The following is a 16315-nucleotide window of genomic DNA, read 5'->3' on the forward strand; positions in this document are numbered from 1 at the left end:
AAAAACAGTTCGTGTAGCTGGAGAGCAGGGTACAAGGGAGAGATGGTCCAGGGTCATGTTATAGAGGTAGGCCAGGGCCACACTGGTCAGGATTTTGCAAACCTTGTTGGGGACTTGAATCTTTATCTGAAGAGCAGGGGGAAGCCATTGGAGGATTTAAATCGGGGAATGACATAAGATTCATAGATATGCTGTCTCCTTTAATCCTCATAACAAATGTATGTGCTAGGTAATATTATCCCCATTTTAAAGCAGCACAGAAATTAGGGCAGTGGAGATTAAGGAGTTTACCCCAGGACACCATGCAGGTGAATGATGGAGCTAGGAAACCAACTCAGGTCAGCTTGCATCCAAAGTCCTCTGTCTTTCAGATCAGCCTACCTCCATAGTAATATAACAATGACTGCAGTTTTAAAACACTTTGAACTCTTAAGATGAAAGATTTCCCTTAAATTACAAAGTGGTATTAAGCTGCAGAAATGTGAGCGGTAATGAGAGAGCAGGTAATGCCCGGGAACTTTTGAAAGGCCCGGTCCGTGTGGCTCTGCTCCAGCACCTTCAAGTTCCCTGCCGTCTGGCGGGGGGTGTCTCATAAGCTGCTTTCAACACAAAGAAGGGTTTGGCTGCTCCCCAGCCATTTGACACTGCCGTTGTCCATAAGGACCCGTTGTCCGTGAAATGCACCCAACACTTGAGCTTTCAGGGGTTTTGGGAAATCAAATCTGGGCAGTGCATGTGTGGTTTCACTGGAGACATCATCCAATGCCAAGTTTCTGCTTTCTGCTTTCTCCCTCTTGGATAATCAACTGGGTTATGTGGATTCTTGGAAGCTGTTGGTAGAGATCACCATCTCGATTTTGAACCCAAGAAGCCTTATTCAGGGTTCGAGTGGGAAAATACCTGCTGGCCCACGGCCCTTGAGGCTCTTGGTGATGACGACATATGTCTGTTTCTTTGTAGTTGACCATGTTGTTCCTGAGCCTGGGACAAGCCTGCTCGCTGCCTTTGACCAGTGGAGGGAATGGGCTGACAGCAAGTCCTGCTGTGACTACTCTCTGCACGTGGACATCAGCGAGTGGCATAAGGGCATCCAGGAGGAGATGGAAGCGCTTGTGAAGGATCACGGTAGGTGGCACTAAGTCAATGCCCTTTGCAGATGTTTCTGCTTCAGTCCATCAACTGGCACAGCCCTGGGAAGAAAGTGATAATGCTTCCAGATCCCATTTGCGCCTCATGCCCATGCCTGCCCCTGGGAAGGAAAGAGGGCTTTGGGCTGCAGCTCGTGCTGATTGGAGGTGACGTTACCCAGTGCAGTAACTTAAGCCTTCATTGATAAGAGAAGATGAGCCTTACTGCTGGGATCTGCTCTTAGGTGACAGCTGCTCGCAGCTTATTGGTTTGTGGGCACCGTGGTCTCTAGCTAGGGTGGGGAATTGAGGCTGCTGAGAGAGAGATTTACCCTCAAAAGATAACAAATACATATCTCAGGGAGGATGTGGCAGTCTCAAGAGAGTGTTGGGCAGTCCCTTCCTACAAACCTGGGTGGATCTTGGATAGATTTGAGGGCTATGAGATACTTCAAAACTGAGTAACAACCTGAGAGGTCTTTTGCATTCCCTAGAATTATTTTGGAGAACAAATTTCCAGGGATTGGGAAGATTTACAGAGAGGCAGGGGGAATCTTTACCACCTCAAGGTGCCTCTGGGACTCTTGTCAACAAGGACCTCAGGGGGTTTCGGGGGAAGAGCCAGGCCACATTGTCTTCCTGAGTCTCATTGGGATTGGCTAGAGACCAAATTAACCTCACTGGATCTTAGCGTTCAGGGAAGCACCTAATGCTCTAGGGTTCTGGGACTTCCAGGCTCAGAAGCACCATGTGCTGTGAGTGACATGGCAGGAAGGAAATCTCTAGGCACTAGAATGATAGAAAATGCCCCGGAATGAAAAGCAAGAGTCTTGGGTTTATTTCTCTGATATTCCACAGACTGTGTGACCCTGGGTAAATTGCTTAAATTTTATGGGTCTCAGTTTTTGAAACATTTCTCATATATGAGGGTCTTGGACTAGATGTCTCTAAGATTCTTTCCAGCACGAAGCTTCCACATAAAAGAAAGTAGGTAACCTTTGACTTTTCTCACTTTTGAGCATGCAGAGACTCCAAGTGGTTTAACTGTGGATACTTAGACTGAATCTGCTCCAAACCAGGCAGGAGGGTTACCATGGTAACTGTTGCCTGGCAACGGGAGAAGGGCCGGGATGTACAGAGGCATTTAACTCAGGCAGCTCCCAGCACCCCCCAGGTGGCTTGAATTAAGCTTCAAGGCTGTGAGGTTGTCAGGACAATTGTTTAAAATTGTGATGAATGTTGGGCAGGGATGTTTGGTCTGGTGCCTGGGGAGGCAAGAACTCCAAGACGCCAGGATGAGAATTGCGACATCTGCTTGTTGAACTAATGGACCCTTTCTTACTTAAAAAATCATTTTCTTAAAAATCAGCATGGAAGGCAGTCTGTCTGCCAAAGAAAAGACATTTATCACAGTTCTTCATAGGCAGAAACTTCTAATTCATTTTCTTCTTACAGTCGCAACAGACTTGTTTGGTGGAGGCAGCTTAAAAAAATTAACTGTTGTAAAATAAATATAACAATAAAATTACCATCTTAACCATTTTTAAGTGTGCTTGTAGTTCAGCGTTTTAAAATACACTTATAATGTTGTTGCAACCATCACCACCCTCCAGCCGCAGGACTCTTTATCTTGCAAAACTAAAACACTACACTCACTCATTAAACACTAACTCTCCACTCTCCTTCACCCCAGTCCCTGGTAACCGCTGTTGTACTTTCTGTCTGTGAATTTGACTTCTAGGGACCACATCCAAGTGGAATCATATAGTATTTGTCCTTTTGCAACTGGCTTGTTTCGCTTATCATGATGTCCTTAAGGTTTCAATGTTACAGCATGTGTCAGGTGTCTTTCCTTTTTAAAGGCTGAATAATATTCCATTGTATGGATAAACCACATCTGGTTTATTCATGTATCAGTTAATGGAGGCTTGATTTTTGCTTCCGCCTTTTGGCTATTGTGCATCATTCTGCTGTGAACATGGATGTGCAAATACTGGCAACTTTTAATTTTGATATACTTGTAAAACTTACAGGAAAACCATAAGAGTACTAAAAAGCATCCTTGTGCATCTTCACCCCACATTCTCCGGTTATTTATATGTTACTCTGCTTCTTTTACCGTTCTGTGTCTCCATTTCTCTCCTCTCTCTTTCTCTGTACTGAAACACGCACACAAACACGTGTATACACACATACATATATCTTATTTCTTTATTTGGTTATTTGGTTTATCTATCACAAGTCCACCTCTCTGTTTTGTCTGTACTAGGGGTAAATTCCTTCCTCGTGTACATGGCTTTCAAAGATCGCTTCCAGCTAACGGATTGCCAGGTAAGAAAGCTGGCTTTTCGGAAGAGGCGCCCTGACGTTTGGTACCTTCGGGCTGTGGCTGTTTGGGAAAGCAGTCTCCAGTGTGTGCACGTCTCCTAGCTTCCTGGGAAGTGGCTGGTGGATGCAGTTACTGATGTCATTGAGCCTCGAAAGCGAATATGAACCCAGTGCCCTAGCCCCTAGTGCTGCCACTTCGCCGCCCTGGATCTGAGGCTCTGCCCAGCACGGCGTGTCTGGGAGTGGCACTCAGAACCTCCTTAGCAAACCTGGTGCAGAGCCAGGTGTCACCCAAGAGCTTTTCACTCCTGGTCCACGTCCTGCTAAGTTGTACTGCCTCTGTTAATTTCTGAGGAGTCTTTCTCCATCAAATGTGGCCAGACACATTGCCCTCGGTTGTGTCGAAAAAGCCAGGCTAATAGAATCAGCCTAGGTGTCCTGTTTCTCACCCCAGAAATGCTGCTGGCAGGGAAATGATTGTCCTTGTGAACAGGAAGATAGAAGTCCCTGTCTCTGATCCCACCCTCATCTCTCTCTCAGATTTATGAAGTACTGAGTGTGATCCGGGATATTGGCGCCATAGCCCAAGTCCACGCAGAAAATGGCGACATCATTGCAGAGGTACAGGACTTTCTTTTTCATCATTTCTTCATCACCTGGAGGGTGAGAGGCAGGCTCAAGAAAGGGAGGCAACACCTGTAGCTTAACACCAGGGTGGAAAAGCAGAGGGACCTGGTGTTCCCTTGCTGGAGCTCTGCTCAGTCTCACCTATGGTGTGAATGCCAGTGACACACGTGCCTCTCCGTGTGTCCCATGGAACATCTAAGTCAGTTACTATTGCAGAGAGAGGCCATTTCTCTCGGTGCTGTAATGCAGCTGCCTTGGGTGGGGTACGGGAACCCTCACGTCACACACAGGCATTTTACACCGTGACTGAGGGCTGCAAATGCACCAGCCGTTAGCATCCCAGGGAACAGCTGAATGGTTTGGGAGGCTGTAATTGATCCATCCTGCTCAGGCGGGACTGGGAACAGGACAGCGAACCCTTCTCTTCATGAAGTCTTGGGATGAAGGTAGAACAATCAGCAGTGGTAATTTTCCGTCTTGCCCGGATAACTGCGTGCCCGGGTCTCTGCCATTAGAGCTGTGTGTAGTCCACTCTGCCTCACAGCCTTTCTCTCAACATTGCAGGAGCAGCAGAGGATCCTGGATCTGGGCATCACGGGCCCCGAGGGACATGTGCTGAGCCGACCCGAGGAGGTGAATCGCCAAGCGGAATGCGTGAATCGGTGTCCCTTGGACACTGCGCAGAGCCTCAGGGAACCCGCTTCCTGCCTGCTGAGAAGGGGGCATCACTGATGCTGACTGTGGTCTTTCTGAGAAGCTGTGGGTCACATGTGTGTCTGTCAGTCTGTCTACATAGGCAAAGTGAAGTGTTAGATTGCTCCTGAGGGTAAGGTGGTATGGACTGTTTGGCCAGAAGATTCCTCTTTCTGTCTGTAATTCTCCAAGCCCTTACTTGTATAGACACAAACAGTTCTTCATTGGCATCCTGCCGTCTAGATTTTAGTGGTTCACAACTTATGGTCTCCAAGATCTTACCAAAATTCACCAAAACATAGTTGGAAGGATGGAAAAACTCTTCTAAATGCCTAGAAGGCATAGGGGGAATTGTAAGTTTTTCCAAAGGTAACCCTGCACAGGCTATCACATGATACGCAGAGTTTGGTAGACAGAATCTTTTAAACTTGTGGAGGGAAGGTTCACAGCAGGGGCCTGTGCTGGCTCAAAGGTGGAGACTCACCGTCTTGGTGAGTTGTGTGTGAGTTCCAAGGAAGGGTGAGCATGTCTTAGGTGACGGAGAACCTGTGTTCATCAGTTAGAATTGGTGGCTGTGAAATGCCTTTCAGAAGTTGGCTCCTTAATGACCGGCTGGATGTCAGGCTCTAGGGGCCCGGACTAGGGAGCAGCCCGCAGCTTTGAGTGAAGTCATGCAATGGGGGAATCTCCAGGGAACCACCAGGCTTTCCCCTTTATGGGAGGAAGTGGCAGAAAAGGGACTGGCGCAGAGCAGGGGGGTCAGGTCACCAAGGGCCTGAGTGGAAGCTGACAGTGAGGAGGCTCCAGAAGCCCGGGAGGGAGGAGCTTGGCAAGAGCTCCCTGCAGGGCTGTGGCCACTGAGTCGCTGAGTGGCAGCACCGCGCCACCACCCTGAGTTCGGGACGTGGTCTTGTTGGTACCAGGTTGGGAGGGGAGCCAGTCCCTGTGATGAGGAAGTGGATTCAGGAGGGCTCGGGAGCGAAGGCACCATCTGTGCACTGCCTTGAGTGCATGAGCATGGGGGGTTGGGATCCTTTGAGACTTGAGGGGACGGGATGAGGCTAGAAGAGGAGAAAGGAATCAAGATAGGCAGAAAGAGGAGAGTGGAATGCTTTGCACACAGTGAGGGTCCACGCTTTTTCTGTCCTTTTTGCTGGATGCATATATGCACGTAGACACACAGACATAGGCACATGCAGACAGGTAGACACACAAGAGACATAGACACACATGCATACACATAGACACACACACAGACACATAGACACACAGACACCTAGACACACACAGACACCTACACATACACATACACATATAGACACATAGACACACACAGACACAGACCCATAGACATACACAGACACATAGACACACACACACAGGCAGATACACATAACTGCATGCTCCAAGACACCTTTAGTACTATTTGAGGCCCTGAGGACATTTTCCTCTCCCCAGATGACAGGACGGAAGCCATGACATTTTCAGGATTGCACATCCCTGCTTCAGGCCAGGGATGCAGGCCCTTTTGTAGCTATCAACCTTCTCATGCGTGCTAAAAGCTGAAAGGGTGGCCTGGCACTGGCCCGAGGATGAGGGAGACAGGCAGGCAACTGTGTCAGCTGAGGGAAGCCCCATGCTGAGACCGTGGCTGGTGGACAGTGATTCCAGGGGACAGCTTGCAGGCGAGAGCAAGCTAACATCAGCCGACGATAAACATGCCTGAGGCTGATTTTATGCACATTTGTGTGCACACAGATACACGTGCAGAAGCACACACATGCACACACTCACATTCACACACATATACATACACATGTGTCCATAGGCACAGACATGCGCGTGTACACACATAGACACCTTTTAGCGTACACACACGTGCACAGGCACAGAAATGCACATATGTGTTGTACCCACATATTTTCACGTATACATATACACAGGTGGAAGCACAGACACGCACAGGTGTACACACACATTTTCACATACACATGCACATGTATGCTTGCACACACCTGTGCAGGCACCATCCCACTTTTGCTGACACCTCAAGGGTTCCTTTCTGTGGCTTCACTTCTCCCTCTGGGCCGGCTTCTGTGACTGCCTTCGCCAGATTCTCCAGGATCCACCGGTCGGGTGGTTTAAACCATGGCAGCATAAACCATGGTCGCTCTCAGCCCTGACCTCCCTGGAATTGGTCCTTTCTTCAGCCCTGAAACAGTCTTGGGATCGGGCCTTGGAAATGCACAAAGTCCAGGAGAGGCAGAGGGCTGACACAGTTCTCATGTGAGCCCTGTTCAAAGCTGCCTTCATTTAGTGCTCACGTGTGCTGGACACTGTGTTCATGGCCCACATTTCAGTTTTGTAACTGTCCTGTGCAGGAGGTACAACAGCATCTCCTTCGCACAACTCCAGGGGATGCCAGTCATGCAGGCTGCACGGCTGTCTCCAGCGAGCACCATTTACTACATTCTACTCCCCACGTGTGGTGGTACCAGAGCTGTGCTGCGGTGGGCTCCTTGGTTATCTGTCTTTATATGAGGACACTCCGGAAGCATGAAGTTAAGTGACTGCCCAGTTATCAAAGCAGAGAGCTAGAAAGTGCAGTGTCCTGCCTGCTACCCCAACCCCTCCCACAGTGTACACACACTCAGCTTAAAGCCACACCTGGGCCTGGGCTTTTTTAGAAACTTTCCTCCTGGTTTCTTCCCGTTTGGTGACTGGGAGCCAGTCCCTCCACCTGCCATGTACCAGCTGTACAAGGAGGTGAGAAGATGTCTTCTGAGAAAAGCAAATGCCACTTCTGCGAATGCCACATGAGGCTCCTGCTGGGACCCTCACTCTTGTCTAAGTTTTAGAGCCTTCTGAGGGGCTTGCATTCCTTCTTTCTCCTGCTTTCTGCAGAGAAGAACACAGGGCCCTGGCTGTACTGAAGAGGAAAAAGCTCTCAGAGAACTGTTATTCTGGTTGCTTGTATTCATCCATTTTCATACTGCTGTAAAGAAATACGTGAGATTGGGTAATTTATAAAGAAAAGAGATTGAATTGACTGACAGTTCTGCATGGCTGGGGAGGCCTCAGGAAACTTACAACCATGGTGAAAGGTGAAGGGGAAGCAGGTCCGTCTTACGTTGTGGCGAGAGAGAGAGCGAGCAGAGGGCAAACTGCCACTTTTAAACCCATCAGATCTCATGAGAACTCACTCATTATCAATGAGAACAGTGTGGGGGAACCTTCCCCATGATCCAGTCGCCTCCCATCAGGTCCCTCCCTCAATGTGTGTGGATTACAATTTGAGATGAGATTTGGGTGGGGACACAGAGCCAAACCATATCATTGCTATTTTGACCAGAGAAATTGAAACCATTTTTACACGATTAGGCCCGGCAGCCTTTGCACTGAGAACTTCAGAGTCCCCAGCAACTGATTACGGAGTCTCCTTGAGGGCTGGCAAACCCGGGGATGCACCAGTATGGGAGGCAGTTTTTCAGCTGATTTAGAGGCCCCTCTTGTACGCCAGGCCCTGAGTCATTTTACCCATGTGACAGCCCAGTGAGGCGAGGAGGGGGATGTGGAGGGTTTTAAATGGTGAATGGTGACAGAGCAGGATTAGAACTCAAGCCCATAGGCACTTGCCAGCTGACGTCTCCTCTCATGGTGAGTTTGTCAAGGGATCTGATTTGTGTTAAACCCTGTGTGGGTGATAAAGAGAATACAGTATGGAACGATTTTGCGTGAATTTGAGCTTCCCAGTCTACTTGGGGAGGTGCCACTGATGGAATGAAACACACCCCAGTGTAATTTCTCTGCCGTTTGGTGACCTATCCATCACTAGCATGATGGCTCTCTTGGATTTGAACTTTCCAAACATGTTCCTAGCCCACTAGGCTTTTCTTCCCAACCCACCATGTGAGACCACCCAGTAGGATTTTCCCTTGTTTTCAACCCAGAGGATTGGAAAGGACACTGGAGAGTGCAGACATCTGGAACTGAACCGTCTGTGGCTGAGAGGAGTGGCGACTGAGCCTGCATGCCGAGCCGGGCAGTGCCTGGCATTGTGGGGATGCAAAACAAATAAGGGATCCTTTCTGAAGGGACTGTGGACAAGGCAGGGAGAAGGAAGTAGACAGAAAGTGAGTGTAGAGATAGAATTTGACAGCAGCTCTGAGCTGTAGGACTGATGTCTGGGAAGAGAGTGGGGACTTGGAGATGAGGATAATGAAGAACCCTTCACAGGGATGGGCACTTTCCAGCATGCCTTGCAGAATGACAGACGTCCTGACACTGCTGTGTGTCCCTGGACAGGTCATTTCCCTCTCTGAGTTGCCTCATCATTAAAATCAGAAGATAGGCATAGTGGCTCGTATCTGTCACCCAGCGCTCTGGGAGGCCGAGGTGGGAGGATCCCTTGAGCCCAGGAGTTCAAGACCAACCGGGGCAACATGGCGAAACCTTATATTGGGACAATAAACGGAGTAGTCACCTGTATCTCTGGGAGGTGCTGAGGGTTTTAGTGGAGTCCATCTCACACTTCACACCCATGCAGGATGTCCCTGCCCCCGCCTGGTGCTGCTGCGCCACAGGCATCTCTCTCATAAGTGGAGAGAGAGGGCTTGTCCTTCAGCTGTCTCAGGAATGAAAAACATTTGGGTGTTTAATGAGCTTTTTCAAGAGCCCTTTGCTTGGACTCTGGATTTCTAGACATCCCTTTTCACACAGTTGATGCCTGAAAGGCCAAATGTGAATGAAGTTGTCTCGGCTCTGCTAAATTAGATTACCACTTAATGCAATGACAGAGCTTAATCTTTTGGCCAAGCTCCGATGGAGACAAGGTAGCCAATTCGGTTGCAGGGGCTCAGTTATTTCTTGTGAAAAACAACAATGTTCTGTGGAGCAGCCTAGATTGAAATACCATGAGCATAAAACGAAGTCATTTATTTGCTTAGCAAACATTTTTGAGCACCTGCTGTATACCAGGCAGGACATTGGGAGCTATTGGGGGCGGGGCATGGAAGGTACTAAGCCATGAGTAAGCCCCAGCCCCTCCTCTCCAAGAGTTCAAGCCAGAGCCCTTTTGCTGGGATTTGGAGCCAGTGACGTTCTGAGATCTGCCTTCCACAATTTTATCAGCTTCTTCCCTTGCCGATTGGTGATTCCTCTGTAGGATAGAACTTGATCCAGGGAGTCTTGCCTGATCAGGTATTCCACAGTCGTCATGTGGGATTTGAAATATCATTATCTGCACATCCGATTTATTTATTTATTTATTAATTTACGAGACAAAGTCTCTCACTGTCGCCCAGGCTGGAGTGCAGTAGTGCTATCTCGGCTGACTGCAACCTCCGTCTTCCAGGTTCAAGCGATTCTCCTGCCTCAGCCTCCTGAGTAGCTAGAATTACAGGCACGTGCCACCACACCTGGCTAATTTTTTAAAATTTTTAGTAAAGACGGAGTTTCACCATGTTGGTCAGGCTGGTCTTGAACTCCTGACCTGAGGTGATCCACCAGCCTTGACCTCCCAAAGTGCTGGGATTACAGGTGTGAGCCATCAGGCCGACTGGAACATCCAATTTAAAGCGCCAGATTATTTACTCAAGCAGTTCTCCAATATTGTACTGAAGATCGTACCAGGCTGTGGCTGGCCACGTTTGTGCTTCACACACAGGGGTCCATTCGTGTAGACAAACGGGGCCCGCTCCGTTCCCGGAGCCCTGTGAGGCTGCATTGTTTTGTGGGTGATGCTGACTTCGTTCATGAGCATTTAAGGGGAGCCCAGCACGAACTCCACATCACTGAATATCTTGACTCAAGATCCTGGGAGCAGAATGAATATATGGAATTGAGAGCAATCAGTGTCTGTGTGTGGCGGTTCTCAAACGTTAGTAAGTGTGAAAATCACCCACATTGCTGGGTCCCACCCTCAGAGTTTCTAGCCTGTGAGTCTCTGGTCCAGGGCAGAGCCAGAGAATCTGCATTTCTTACAGACTCTGGGCCACTGCTGATGTCACAAGCTTGCTGCCTGCACCTGGAGAAGGTTCAGAAGGGAGTTTTCTTTTCTTTTTCTTTCTTTTTTAAAAATTTTTTTTGAGATGGAGTTTCACTTTGTTGCCCAGGTTGGAGTACGGTGGTACAATCTCGGCTTACTGCCACCTCTGCCTGCTGGGTTCAAGTGATTCTCCTGCCTTATACTCACAAGTAGCTGGGATTACAGGCACCTGCTGCCATGCCCAGCTTTTTTTTTTTTTTTTTTTTTTTTTTTGTATTTTTAGTAGATACTGGGTTTCGCCATGTTGGCCAGGCTGGTCTTGAACTCCTGACCTCAGGTAATCCACCTGCCTCGGCCTCCCAAAATGCTGGGATTACAGGCATGAGCCACTGTGCCCAGCCACAGGAGGGAATTAGTTCAACCAAACCAATGTTAGAGACACAAGGCAAGTCACACTTCTCCGAATTGTCCCCTTGGGTAGGACCTTGGAGACTCAGCAGCCTTGCCTTCATCTTAGCCTCTCTCTGGGGTGGAGGATAAAGGTAGGGGCTCGTGGGGAGGGCTGAGCCACGTTCTCATGCTCTGCTGCTGTTTTGCAGGTCGAGGCCGAAGCCGTGAATCGTGCCATCACTATCGCCAACCAGACCAACTGCCCCCTGTACATCACCAAGGTGATGAGCAAAAGCTCTGCCGAGGTCATTGCCCAGGCACGGAAGAAGGGTGAGTGCTGTGGCCATACTGGCTGATGGCAGGCGGGCAGGTTTGGAGGGGAGGGGGGCTCTTCACTGGGGAGGGCTCCTTTTCCAGACCCTCATGCCAAGTGGGCCACTTGCACCATGTTCCGGCATTAACCTAATTACAGCCGGGTAAGGCAGGAGCTCCAGTTTCCTCCTCTGCTCCACTGCTGCGGCCTTGTTAGCATCTATTTAAAGCCGTATGCACGCCAAGGCGGGGTGGGCAGGCACATGTCCCCCAGCCCCCGTGGAAGAGCTGGACTTACTTTGATGTGGTTGAAATAAACTAGGCACATACACAGATGACGTCAGTTTCCATCCACCCCACAATCCTTGGTCGCATCATGCACCTCCCCTCCAAGGCTGGGAGTGGTTTCTGCCGGGGTATGTAAGGCAGCTTTGTGGGGTGTGGGGATGCATTTTGCCCCAGACACTATCACATCCAGATGTTTTGGTGCGTGATAAACTCTCTTGATGCATTCTGAACTGAGGCTGGGTCTCTGGTATTACCAGGGTGTCCATTGAGAAGGGTCCTGGAAACTAATTGATTAAGTGCGGCTTCCTCTAGAGGACGCCCCCTGAGGCACCTCATGCATTATGAATGCATCTCAGCCCTGTTGTCACCCGCTGCTGACTGCATGAATTTCGATAATCACACTGCGTCTTTTATGCTTGGGAGTTCTCTCCTCGTACAGAAAGCCTGAGGGCATGTCATTCATTTTGATGGTGGATCTTAGGCTGATCTGAAATGAACATTATAAAAGGGTCCCCTTCTTCCTTCCTTCCCTTCTCCCTTTTATGTCCCCTCTTCCCCTTTGCCTGTTGGGATCTCTCCATCTCTCTGTCTCCACTTCTCTTCCCTCCTTTCCTGATTTCTGTTTCATTTTATCTTTCATCTGACTCTTTCTCAGTCCCTCTGTCATTCTCTCTGTGTGTCTTTCTTTCCCTGTTAGGAAGGTAGCCATTTGACCTCTATGGCTTGGTTTCTACTTCTCTGTATTATGTGATCCACATGGATCAAGGTGGGCTGTGGGAGTTTTTTCACTGGCGGGTGACTTGCTGCAAGCCCTGGAACAAATTACTCAATGATGACTGAGTCATCTTGTCCCAGAGATGATGACTTCCAGACGGACCCAGCAACTCCTGGCCCTCGTTCTTTGGAGTGCTCCTGGGGCCTCTGTCCTTAGGCTGCACATCAAATGGTTGCCGCCTTTGTGTCTTCTCCTGGCACCTTGAAGGAATTGCCTTTTAGAAATAAGAAAACATTCACCTAAAATAATGTAACTTACTGAGAATGAGCTTTGAGTTGTTTTCTAGGAGATATTGTGGATGACGATGGAATCGGTGGCCCTGGGTCACCCTGACACGCGTTTGCAAGAAGGCAGTGCATTTGTGGGGATCAGCCTCTGTGCAGAAGGCCAGCCACAGCACCGCTGCCCCCACGTCGTGTGGGGTTGGGTGGCATAGTGTCTGAAAGGGGGAGAGAGTGAGACGGCTTATTTTCTGTATTTTACCACTGCGCTCTACCTAGATGCTGATGATACTTGAGTTAGGCTAACATTTCAACATAATTTTGGATAGAGGCCTTGGCTAAAGGCAAACACATACCTGTCCAGATGAGAAGAGAGAGGGGTCCTGCCTGTCCCAGACTTCAGTCGGGGAGGTGGAGTCGTCGGCCGTCCCTGCCACAGGCCTCCTCCTCCTCTCTGTCCTTCACAGTTCTTCTCACGTGGAGTTGCAGAGCTGTAGTGTGTTGTTGCAGTGCCCCGTTTGGACCTAGCACCCCAACTCAGTGCCCGGTAACCCCCGGTTTTTTTTTTAATTTTTAATTTTGCTTTTGAGATGGAATCTCACTCTTTCACCCAGGCTGGAGTGCAGTGGTGCCATCTCGGCTCACTGCAGTCTCCACCTCCTGGACTCAAGCGATTCTCCCGCCTCAGCCTCCTTAGTTGCTGGGATTACAGGCCCCCACTACCACGCCTGTCTAATTTTTATATTTTTAGTAGAGACGGGGTTTCACCATGTTGGCCAGGCTGGTCTGGAGCTCCTGACCTCAGGTGATCCGCCCGCCTCGGCCTCCCAAAATACTGGGATTACAGGCGTGAGCCATTGCAACAGGGCACCCCTGTTGTCTTTAGAACCTTGACACCCTGTGAGTCTTATGGGGTGGGCAGTGGGAGGGGACTTTAGTTTGTTCCCTTCCAGAGCCTTCTGAGTGTGAGTCCGGTGGTTCCCAGGATGGTGTTTGCATTCAAACTGTTACTCATTAATTCCTGAAAGCCTGAGCTTTAGACAAACCTGAGCTGCCAGAAAGGAATTTCCAGTGCATTCAGGTGCTAATGAGCAGGAATGAGAAGTCCTAGCTAACTTCCTAGGCTCTTAGGCTTTTTCCCATCTTGCTGGAACTTCCTAGCAACTTTGGGAGGCAGCCCTGGCAGGAATTTTTATATTTTGTTTTATTTTGCAGCTGAGTAAACTGAAGCTCAGAGCTCATGAATAGTGGAATTGGGGCTTGACTGTCAGGCATCTAACTTCAGGCCACAAATATCCGTGTTAGTGTTTGACTGACTTACCTTCATGCTTTGAGATTATTTTAATATGGTGATGCTTGTGGCCTGTGTGTGTTGGGGCTTAGTTCCTTAAGAATCCTGATTGAAACGGTGGCCTGACACCCAGCAGAGATACAGGTAATGGACACACAAGGATTCCCAAATGACCAAGAAGGAAAGCTCTGTAAGGGAGTATTAATTGTTTGCTCTCCAGGATCAGTATTCATTCTTGGATCAAACCCCAACTTCACTGTACACCAGCCACGTGATGCTGGGTGCTTCCTTATCATTTCCACATGTCTTTTCGCCATCCGCACGGGGAGGATAGTAACCATGACTCATCTCACAGGGTGATGATGATGTGTACATGAGATATTGCAGGTAAAAATGGAGACGAGAAGCGTGACCAGTTATTGTGACTACAGGATGAAGGGTCTGGTCTAACCTTGAGCTTGCGAGGAAAGCAGAGCACAGATGGCTGCTAACCCTGGGCAAGGGTTTTCTGCTCAGAATTGTTAGTCCACTTCCGGTGGGTTTTTCTGGCCCTCTGAGGCGAGTGTGAGCACTGCCACAGCCCCCTTTCTGATGCTCCATTTCTTCCTCTGTGGATGGAGAAATTCTGAATTCATTCAATGCACTTTCATGATGTGATACTTCAGGCCCTGTGTTCCAGGAACAAGAAATGGTCCCAACCACAGTTAGGTCTTCCACTTGCAGGGGTAGGACGTTGAGCGGAAAGTCACGTTGGGAGGTGGTCAGGGCTACAAAAGGGGTACAAGTCAGGAGGGGTTGAGCCCAGAAGGGAGTCTCAGAGGGGTCAGGCTGCGTAAGCAGACTTGAAATTTTTCTACAAATGTGAGCTTTGAAAAATGATAATCCTGCCCTGGGAGGAGCAGTAATGTCTCCTTCTCTTAGTGATCCACATGAACCTCCCCAGCCAGAGACCTGCTGGTCCAGAATCTAAGATGAGAGAAGTTCAGGGAAGCGAGGATATGAGATGAAACGAATGAGAACTGATTTCACGTGCCTGCTTGAGCCAGCACCACTGTGTCCTGCCTTGCCTGACAGACACGCTGCTTCCATCAGCCGCTCTGAGCCGCTCCCCAGGATGGCGTGTCATCAACCCAATTTGGCAGCTGAGGCAGTGAACACAGAGCCAGGACCAGACGACCTGGGGGCATTTTCACTCTTGAAAAGAACTTAGTGGTCTCAGTTCTTAATAGGCTCATTTCATGGAAGAGAAGTAGAAATGCAGAAATTGAAAATCTTGCCCTAGATCATGCAGCCTGTGGGTGCATGATCATTAGAAACCATGATTCCAGGCCCCTGGCCACCTCTCTTTCCATGGAGGGCCCCCTGTGGGGATTTCTCCTCTAGAATGGGCTCCCTCTCCCTGTGACCACATTTTGTCCATGTGTGAAATCCAGCATGACTGCTGATGCCTTCCATGTGTGAGTGGTGGTCTGTGGGCAGTGCCTGATGACCTCATCTGGTGGACATTCTTTTCCATCCTCCTCCTCACCCCAACCCCGTAACCCGGGTGCAGAAACATTCAGGACATTAAACCCTGGGAACCTCAATTTGAGATAAGACCTCTTATGTCCTGCGGGTCAATAGGAGTGACTCAGGCATTATGAGAAGCACATGGTCATGGGGCCTGTAAGGACCACCTCAACTTGGGGATGAGTCCTTAGTTAGGCTTATGCTTGATGTTGCAATCTCGAACAGAAAAGGGGGCTGAGAGAGGAGAGAGGACAGTAGAGAAAGGGGGAAGATTTATTTTAAAGAATTATATTTCAGGAATCAACTCACACGATTGTGGGGATGGCAAGTCTGAAATCTGTAGATCAGGCCACAGACTGGAGACCCAGGGAAGAGCTGATGTTGGCACTGGGGTCCACAGGCAGAATTCCTTCCCAATCTGTGCCCTCACTTTAACAGCAGATGCTCTGCAAGGTTGGGAATTCAGTTTGCATTGTAATTCAGCCACTGCAGGATGAGATCCTACTTCTGGTTTTCAGCCCTCTCAGCTCTGCATGTGTGAGACATAAGGGCAGACATAGAAACTTTTGATTCATTCATGTGGTGCTTGAGCTGGGAATTTGAATCCCTGAATTCATTCTTTTTTTACTGCCCACTTTGTTTAGTACAATTAGGAGCAACTGACCACTCTCGTTATACTTGTTAATTTGACAAAAATGTTTAAGGTATTGGCTACACAGTCACCTAGAACCTTGCCTCTTAGGAGCCTTTGTGAGTATTTGATAATAT

At 49.0% G+C, this 16315-nt stretch overlaps 1 protein-coding gene across 2 annotated transcripts in view; it reads left to right on the forward strand.

Moving 5' to 3' along the window:
- Positions 1 to 16315, forward strand: part of DPYSL2 (dihydropyrimidinase like 2) — a 146322-nt gene that overhangs the window by 111665 nt on the left and 18342 nt on the right. For both annotated transcript variants that reach the window (XM_007961977.3, XM_007961978.3), the window contains exons 4-8: positions 961 to 1125; positions 3397 to 3458; positions 3996 to 4076; positions 4647 to 4715; positions 11361 to 11481. In XM_007961977.3, coding sequence (XP_007960168.1) covers positions 961 to 1125; positions 3397 to 3458; positions 3996 to 4076; positions 4647 to 4715; positions 11361 to 11481 — 498 coding nt within the window. The remainder of the gene's footprint in view (positions 1 to 960; positions 1126 to 3396; positions 3459 to 3995; positions 4077 to 4646; positions 4716 to 11360; positions 11482 to 16315) is intronic.

This window comes from Chlorocebus sabaeus, chromosome 8 (assembly GCF_047675955.1).
Source record: "Chlorocebus sabaeus isolate Y175 chromosome 8, mChlSab1.0.hap1, whole genome shotgun sequence".
NCBI lineage: Eukaryota > Metazoa > Chordata > Mammalia > Primates > Cercopithecidae > Chlorocebus > Chlorocebus sabaeus.